Below are 9,741 nucleotides of genomic sequence, written 5' to 3'. Positions count from 1 at the left end.
AGCATCAGTATTTTATAGTACTTTGGAGCTACAAAGAAAGAGATAAACAACATCTTCACATGGTCCATGTGGGCCGTGCTGTTGCGCTGGCAGTTGCTGGTGAAAGGGAAAGTACATGGGGTGCCTCATGGTTCCCTGCTCGCTCTCTCCTTTCCCCATCACATAGTGGGGGTGGGACAGAGTGCATTGGTGCCCTATCCCTATCCCCAACAGACGGGAGAAAGGGCAGCAATGCACAGCAATGCCTGTTGCCCTGCCGCCCTTTCCCCCATCATACGGGGAAAAGGGGAGGAAAGTGTGGATTGCTCCATCAGAATGTGAGCAGGATCTGCTGAGTGTCATCTGATAATGTTCAGGTCAAGCCCGGGCAAAAGCACCCAAACAGGGCTATTTAGCCCGTGTGAAGAGGTCCAAAGTGCATATCAGCAATATCTAATGTATACATGATAATTCTTATCTAAAGTCCATGTGACATGAACAGAAGGTAAACAGAGATTGTTAGTTATTTATGATTATATGCTCAGGGTCTGGCTCTGTAGCCATAAAATCAGATGGGGTGGCCCTAAGCACATGATATTGCAGATATATCATTTATAGCACAGCACAAATGGCAGAGTTCAGCCAAACAATACAGGCAATGTGTGAGATGTCAATGATTGTCAAAATGGACTTAATCAGCTTAATTACAACAGACTGGTTGCATTTGTAATTCCCACGTTACGCCAATAGCTTACTATAAGAACATACCCTCCAGCTGTCCCGGTTTAGCAGTGTCGGTCCCAATTAATCTGTCATCTCTTTCAGCTGTTTTTAAAATGTCCCAGTTTTTTCTCTCATTTTCCTACCTTTCTCTTTTGTCATACGGTAAGTTGATTTCAATTTTTGCAATTTCAATTCCAAGTGTAAAAGTAGTTTGCATTCAACTCAGCAGCGGGGACAGAAGTGGAAGGGACAATAGATTTTCCTTCTTATTAGAAAAAAGGAAACTGCTTTAAGACCTCATCAGACAGGGCTAAATTCCGTGGTAAATGCCAATCTAGCCCTGGTCACCCATGGAGCCAGCCAACTCCATTCACATGATGTTGTGCAAGCTCAGTGGGTGCAGTGGGGCAAGTGGTGTGCCGTTGCTGCCCAGGCAACATGGGAGGCTTCCCATGTTGCCAAATCTAAGGGTGGGGGGAAGCTGTGTGCACCACGCATGCTCTACGCTTCCCCCCAAGTGATCGCCCTCCCACGGGCAAGGGGAGGCAAGGTGAAGCATGGATCACCAGGTTCCCCACACCTCATGGTGAAAAGGAGCACCACTGCCGAGCTTGTGAACAGGTCGTTAGTCTCTCCTAGTTTGTCTAGCTGATTCAAATGATTTTTGCAGAGTATTTTAAACCCTTTTAATCATCTTAAACTGTATTCAACATAAGTGATACACACGCATGCACACACATATATAATTTGTTAATATTTTACTTGTATGCCACTCTGATATCTCACAATGCAGTATATAAATATTTAAATAACTAAGTAGCAGTAAACTTCATTGCCAGTTCAATAGGCTTCTATTCATGAGCAGGGAATGGCTGTATGGCTTAGAATTTGAGTACTGGAATTTGGGAAATGTGAGTGAGTGGTCCAGAGAGTCAAAGAAGGCCAAAGGTATGTGCTCAGAATCACAGACAGTTTTGAAAGCTCTGTTTATTGGGACAAGTCAAATGAAAAGAATGCCACTTTAGCTTAGGTGTAAATCCAATACACTAATAAATAAACATCCTCTTTCTGGTGCCATAGTTACACTACTGGAATCAACAGAACTGTGGCCTGCATGATGGCACAGTCACAAACCATAGCTGGCATCCTGTTATTTAATTCCAATTAAAGTAGACCAATCAATTGCTTAATAGTGATTTGATATGTTGATAAATTCAAGGGACTCAACTGGTCATCAGGATTAGGACTAACAGAATTTAGGGCTATGTGTGTCAAACCAAAGAGGATTTCATAAGCTTGAAGACAAAACACAGATAGCTAGGGCCCATTCACACTACACAGTTCAAATGCTATGATTCCACTTTAACTTCCATGTCTGCATCCTATGGAATCCTATAGTTTGTTGTGTATTGGGGTACTAAAGGACATCTCTGGAAGAAAATTCCAAATTCTTCTTCCAAAAGTGCAAATTCTAGGATTCCATGGGATGTTACCTTGTCTGTTAAAGTAGAATGTTGCACTATTAATTGTGTAGTATGAAAGAATCGCTGTTCATTAAAACCAAGGATATAATGATTTGTGTCAATGTACTCCATGTAGTTTGATGATTATTTATTTTAAAATGCAGTAATATCACTGAAGTCTGAAAAAACCTTTGTATTATCTGTAATTTACATTTATAGCTAACTGTAAGGCACTCACATTTTCTTTCACTATTCACTAATGGGTTGCTTTATTTATTTATTTTTACATTCACTGTGTTGCTTTTATTTTAAGAGCTCTTCCAATCACTTTTTCATCTTTGTCATCAGAATTGGATCCAGCCTTTGGTTTCTTGTCTGCTTCGTACCTCACAAGCATGCTCCTTGATAAACCTAAAAATAAAGGAGGTGATATTATTATAGTTAATAGAAGGCTTAAGGATTACTGTATTGCTCTAAGTCACATTATAGAGTGTCATACAAGTACATCTGTGAGTTCTCTAGAAGCCTTCTTATTTTCCAAGAAGCAGATCCCTGCATATTGCAACAAACTCCTTTTGAAATTGAGGGGACCTTTTCAAAATAGAATGTCAGGGCATACGACAGCTCCAGAATCCCCTGCCCAATGCATCTAATTATGGCTGGCAAACACTATCATAGTATAAATCCCTGTTATGGTTTAGCAACAATACAACAAATTAAATGTTAAATTTAAACACATGTCCCTAAAGCTCCATACATCTAATGAGATTTTTTTAGGAGCCACAGTGGCTCAATGGATTAAACCCTTGTGCCGGCTGAACTGTTGACCTGAAGACCGGGTTGCTGATCTGAGATGGAGTGAGCTCCCGTCTGTCAGCTCTAGCTTGTGGGGACATGAGAGCAGCTTCCCAGCAGGATGGCAACACATTCAGGCATCCGCTGGGCAACATTTCTGTAGACGGCCAATTATCTCACACCCAAAGCAACTTGCAGTATGTTCTCAAGTTGCTTCTGACATGAAAAAAACCCTAATGACATGCTAGTTTAGGACATGTTTAGAACACCCTTCTGCCTTTTCTGCTGAATAGTATTGTAATACCTCAAAGCCCTAAATAAAATATATGACAGAGATGAAAATAACTAAAAGAAATTCCACTATAAAGTACTGATCCCTTTGCTCCCTCTTAAATGCACAATTGAAAATCCTGCTACTTAATTCAATTAAAAAGAGCCAACTCCATAGCTCTAGTGATTGAAGTTCCTCTACTGTTTCCTCGGTCTTTCTGAATAGAACTAGTAAGTGCAGTCTCTTCTTTAGGGTTTCATCACTGGTTCAGTCAAACCAATAATTCATAGGGGTCAGCACTTAGAATACCACATGTCGTAGGCTATATTTCAAACGAAGGCAAGGACAAGCCACCTTGGAATACTCTTTGCCTAAGAAAACTCTAAGAAATCAATGAGATTGCTAAAAATCAAGTGGTGACTTGAAGGCACATACAAAACTACTAACCAAGATGGCTCACACTCCCATGATAACCTCAACTACTGAAAAAAAACTGAATGTGACATTTTTGGTGGTTATTCATTTCATGCCTGTTTGACAGTGTGTGAATAACCAGGCCTCTTAAAAATCAAATGCTACATGCACTGTGCAGCTGACTGTCACATGAGGCCAGAGTTTTTAGCAGAGCTTTTAATAGTCTAATTTTGCAATGGCAAGCAGACAGTCCAAAGCAAGGCATCTTCCGTTATTTACAGCCAGGTGTTCAGGCTCTGGTCCTTTTCTCTGAGGAATATGATTGTGAAACACTTCACCTTCCGCATGCTCATCTTATTGTGAAAGAAATAAGATTTAGCTGCTTATCTTTTGATGAATTAACAGCCAAGAAGATACTCTGTACAAAACTTGGGATGATTAAGAAGTATGCTTACAATCAGCATTGATTTTTAAATTTATCAGGACCTCAACCAACAATCCAGTTGAAGCCTGTACACATATCAACATTGTGACATGAAAGTCACAATGTTGACTTTCCTCCCACATGTGGACACTTACGATATTATCCCATGGGTGGGAGGAAAGGGGGGGGGGCGGAAGCAGAGAAAAGTGGAAGCATCCTGAAAAGTGAGGACCCTCTCCTACCCCAGCAAGATCTGTCTTTGAAGATGGCCAGCCATCCCACAATGTTTTCCTGTCTTCTTTCAGTTTTCCTCCACTTCCTGCCACTTTCTTCAATCACCTGACTCCCGAAAATGGAGTCTTCTTACCATCTTCATGATAGATTCCCACAGCCAGCCACTAGATGTGGCTGTGCGTCATGGGATAGCCTCCATGGGACTTCATTTTCCCAGTGTACGAAGATGGTAAGAAAACAGGGGAAAGTTAAGGTGGGATAATGTTCATAGACATACACTCGACTAGTGCAGAATCTTCTTGTAGTGCACCCGTGCTGTGTTCAGCCTAGGTGACCTTCTACTGCAGGTTGTCCAGTTTTGTAATGTTCTATGGAGCTCTTCAGATACACAGTTCTGATACTACTCAGGAAGGTAGTTCATAAAAGTGTTAAGGTTCTGCAAGTTCAGATTGGCAAGAGCTCTGTTGGAAGGGCCAAGGGAAGTTCATATACCAAGTGGAGGACAAGGTCGGGGGAGCCAAAGTCAGCAAGAAGCAGTTTCAGGTGCAGAATCTGCTAAGCAGAAGTCAGGAGTCTAGAGCAACAAACATCAGGAGACAAAGGCAGATTTATAAGTAAGGCCAGCTTCTGAAAGGCAGCAGCCACAGGAGAACTGAGATGAGACAAAACATGACACCTCTGTGTATTAATACTTTAGCAACAAGTTTCTCTGACAAGAAGTCATAGGGAGGAGGGAGCAGGCTTGTTTTCTGCTGCCCTGCAGACTAGGACACGGAACAATGGCTTCAAACTACAGGAAAGGAGATTCCACCTGAACATCAGGAAGAACTTCCTCACTGTGAGGGCTGTTCGACAGTGGAACTCTCTCCCCGGGGCCGTGGTGGAGGCTCCTTCCTTGGAGGCTTTTAAGCAGAGGCTGGATGGCCATCTGTCGGGGGTGCTTTGAATGAGATTTCCTGCTTCTTGGCAGGGGGTTGGACTGGATGGCCCATGAGGTCTCTTCCAACTCTACTATTCTATGATTCTATGATTCTAAGAAAACAAGTTTGAAACAAGTTATATAATTCAACCCTGTCCCCCCTGCTGGTTCTCCACGCCTGTCTGGGCAGATGAGCTCTTCTGTCACTCTGGCCAATACCTAGGGAAATGTGTGCAAATTAGATATTGTTGACCACAGCTCCCATAAGTCTTAGCCAACATAGTTAACATTGTGGTTCAGGAGCATTTGAAGGACCACACAGTTCATATCATCAACTTTTCTACTGAGTATAGTACAAATTGGTCCAATAGTGTTCAGTTCTCTCAAGTACCTGATGGAATAAAAACTTGTTTCATTTACTTTTAACTTTTTTTTAGAAAAAATTATTTACAATTTTCAAAAAACAATACAGTAAAAGTGGGGGAACAATACTTTGTATAGTAAAGTAGGAAAAGAAGGAAAAAGAGGGGGAGACAGAGGGGGGGGGAATTTAAAAAAATCGAAGGAAAAGAAAAAAAAGAGAGGGGGGAGGGTAATGTTTAACTTCACGAATATTTTCTCTTCTTTAAATCTATTTCTTCTCTATTCCAAATGGAATTCTTTTGTTTGATCTACTTCTGTTCTTCATTTTTTCTCTTTTAATACTCTTTGTTACCTATCACAGTTTAGTCCTTGCATATAGTCTTCATAGTATTTCCAATCCGTTAGTCTTATTTATTTACCTGTGACTTTCTTTAATAAGAAAGTTAATTTATCCATATCTTTTATTTCTGATACTTTTTCCAGCCATTGTTCCTTTGATGGGGTTTCTTTATGTCTCCATATTTTGGCATAAACCATTCTAGCCGCTGTTGTAAGGTATGTGAATAAGATGTCCTGGTTTTTGTTTAAATTCATGTCTGGATTTGTCATGCCTAATAGGTAAAACTCTGGTTTCTTTTCAAATTTTATTTTTAGGATCTTCTGGGATGTTTCATGAATCATACTCCAATATTTTGTTGCTTGTTTGCAGGACCACCACATGTGGTAAAAGCTGCCTTCATGCTGATGGCATTTCCAGCATTTGTTTTCCAAATGTTTATACATAATACCAATCTTTTTGGGGGTCATGTACCACCTATGCATCATTTTTAGCCAGTTTTCTTTTAAGTCAGATGCATAGGTATAGTTTAGTTTTATGTTCCAAATTTCTTCCCATTCCTTGAGTTTTATATTTCTTCCAATGTTCGCAGACCATTTAATCATGCAATTCTTTATGAGTTCCGTCTCTGTTGACCATTCTAAGAGTTTATTATATATTCTGGTTATCTCTTTTTTTCTCTAATTTTATCAAAAGTCGCCTTTTTCATTGAATCCATTCTTTTTATCTTTATTATATATTTCTTGTAATTGCTGGTATTGTAGCCATGTAAAGTTCTTATACTTGTTTGCTAGTTCCTCTTGCGACCTCAGTTGTAGTATATCATTTCTCTTAATTAGTATCTCTTTGTAGGTGGGCCATCTCCTCCAGCCCAATAGTCTTCTTTGAGTTGCTTCTAAGGGCGACACCCATAAGGGAGTTTTAGTGTAAAAGTATGAGTTATATCTTTCCCATACTCTTAATAATGCAGATCTGACAAAATGATTTCTGAATTTTTTTTCTATTTTAGCTCTACTGTGCCATAGGTAGGAGTGCCATCCCACCCGCAGGTCGTGACCTTCCAATATGAGTATTTTTTCTTTCTTTAAAGTTATCAAATCTTTAACCCATGTTAATGAACATGCTTCAAAATAATTTATTTATTTATTACATGCATTTATACCCTTCCCTTCTCCCCGAGGGGACTCAGAGCGGCTTACATTCTGCCACGAGGGCCAGCAACAAATATACTATAAAACAAAACAATTAAAACATGATAAAATTATACAAAAATTAAAACGCTGTAAGGCAGCGATATTGCACCATCCTCAGTCATTCAATACTGCTACAATTACAGATTTGCGACCTGATTACATCAGCCAATGAGCTTATTCGCTGAATGCCTGGGCGCAGAGCCAAGTTTTTAGTTTTCTTCTAAATCCCAGGAGGGATGGGGTTTGCCGGATATCGCTGGGGAGGGAGTTCCACAGCCGAAGAGCCGCCACCAGAAGGCCCTGTCCCTCGTCCCCACCAGCCGCACCTGCGAAGCAAGTGCGATCGAGAGCAGGGCCTCCCCGGAAGATCTTAAGGTTCTAACGGGCTCATAGGAGGAGATACGTTTAGATAGATAGGCAGGACCAGAACCGTTTAGGGCTTTGTAGGTCAAAACCAGCACTTTGAATTGGGCTCGGTAGCATATTGGCAGCCAGTGGAGCTGGCTTAGCAGGGGGGTTGTACGCTCCCTGTAAGCCGCTCCCGTTATTAACCTGGCTTCTGGCCGCTGCACCAGCTGGAGCTTCCGGGCCGTCTTCAAAGGCAGCCCCACGTAGAGTGCGTTGCAGTAATCCAGCCAGGATGTGACCAGAGCGTGGACCACCGTGGCCAAGTCAGACCTCCCAAGGAATGGGTGCAGCTGGCGCACGAGGCGGAGTTGTGCGAAGGCTCTCCCAGCCACCGCTGAAACCTGAGGCTCCAGGCTCAGCAATGAGTCCAGGATCACCCCCAGACTGTGAACCTGCATCTTTAGGGGGAGTGCGACCCCGTCCAACACAGGCTGTAACCCTATTCCCTGTTCAGCCTTGCGACTAACCAGGAGGACCTCCGTCTTGTCTGGATTCAATTTCAATTTATTGGCCCCCATCCAGTCCGACACAGTGGCCAGACACCGGTTCAGGACCTGGACAGCCTCCTTAGTGACAGGTGGGAAGGAGTGACAGAGCTGGACATCATCTGCGTACTAGGCTTGCTCAAATAATTCGTTTTCCCCGTTTACCGTTATTGATTCGTTATTTTCGTTAGTTTTGAAGCAATATTGAACCTTGGTTGTGCACACGCCTGGATATCGCGGTTTCGAACCGCGATTGGCCGTTTTCCGTTATGGCGCCTTTTTTTTCGTTTTTAAAAAATGCTTTTGCAAATCACCCAAACTTGTTTAATGGCACTGGGGCAACCTAGCGTGTTGTTGGCACCTTGTGGCCAATCAGAGAGCACGTTAAACCAGGGGGAGGGGCTGGTAGGACGTCCTGAATGAAAAGAGGCTGCACTCAGCCTCGTGGCTCATTCGCACCGGGCTTCTGAAGAGGGTGGAAGGGAGTTTGGGTAGGCAGGCAGGCAGTTAACTTTGCTGCGTCACAGCCTCCTTGGCTGTTTTCTAGTGCTGAGCTAGGCTGAAGACCGGGAGAAAATTTTGGGTGGGTGAGTTTTGGAGGTGTGGGTAAACTGTTGGGTGTTGGGTGTTGGTTTTATAATTTTTTGCAAAGGGCCTGTGGGTGTTTTTTTCCTCACGAAATTGGCGTTTGCAATTTTCCCACACGGCCAGCAATGGTGATTTCTTGCCTCATGCAGGGCTGTTTTTCTCCGTGCCAGGGTCTCTGAATAAAAAGCCAACTTTGCCAGAAACAACTGCAGCTCCCATTAGTGCTTGGTAGAACTCAAAAACTCCTTTTTGGGAAAAAAGGGACCCACTTTTGGCCTCTCATTGCTCAAATAGGGCGGTCTCTCCGTGAAAGGGTCGCTTTCTGTGTGTTTCAAAAGCCAACTTTGCCAAAAACAACTGCAGCTCCCATTATTCCTTGCTAGAACTCCAAAAATCCTTTTTGGGGAAAAAGGGACCCAATTTTGGCCTCTCATTGCTCAAATAGGGCGGTCTCTCCGTGAAAGGGTCACTTTCTGTGTGTTTCAAAAGCCAACTTTGCCAAAAACAACTGCAGCTCCCATTATTCCTTGGTAGAACTCCAAAAATCCTTTTTGGGGAAAAAGGGACCCACTTTTGGCCTCTCATTGCTCAAATAGGGCGGTCTCTCCGTGAAAGGGTCGTTTCTGTGTGTTTCAAAAGCCAACTTTGCCAAAAACAACTGCAGCTCCCATTATTCCTTGGTAGAACTCCAAAAATCCTTTTTGGGGAAAAAGGGACCCACTTTTGGCCTCTCATTGCTCAAATAGGGCGGTCTCTCTGTGAAAGGGTCGCTTTCTGTGTGTTTCAAAAGCCAACTTTGCCAAAAACAACTGCAGCTCCCATTATTCCTTGGTAGAACTCCAAAAATCCTTTTTGGGAAAAAGGGACCCACTTTTGGCCTCTCATTGCTCAAATAGGGCAGTCTCTCAGTGAAAGGGTCGCTTTCTGTGTGTTTCAAAAGCCAACTTTGCCAAAAACAACTGCAGCTCCCATTATTCCTTGGTAGAACTCCAAAAATCCTTTTTGGGGAAAAAGGGACCCACTTTTGGCCTCTCATTGCTCAAATAGGGCGGTCTCTCCGTGAAAGGGTCGCTGTCTGTGTGTTTCAAAAGCCAACTTTGCCAAAAACAACTGCAGCTCCCATTATTCCTTGGTAGAACTCCAAA

The 9,741-nt window shown here is 42.6% G+C and overlaps 1 protein-coding gene across 1 annotated transcript in view; it reads right to left on the bottom strand.

Annotated features, from left to right (window-relative positions):
- Positions 1–1,671: 1,671 nt before the first annotated feature.
- themis (thymocyte selection associated) overlaps positions 1,672–9,741 on the bottom strand; it is a 124,479-nt gene continuing 116,409 nt past the window's right edge. Inside the window, exon 6 of the mRNA XM_008118971.3 lies at positions 1,672–2,576. Within this exon, the coding sequence (XP_008117178.2) occupies positions 2,455–2,576 (122 nt within the window). The 3' untranslated portion in view covers positions 1,672–2,454. The remainder of the gene's footprint in view (positions 2,577–9,741) is intronic.

This window comes from Anolis carolinensis, chromosome 1 (genome assembly GCF_035594765.1).
Source record: "Anolis carolinensis isolate JA03-04 chromosome 1, rAnoCar3.1.pri, whole genome shotgun sequence".
NCBI lineage: Eukaryota > Metazoa > Chordata > Lepidosauria > Squamata > Dactyloidae > Anolis > Anolis carolinensis.
The sequence above is the reverse complement of the archived record's forward strand: the minus strand, read 5'-3'. Positions and strand labels throughout refer to the sequence as shown.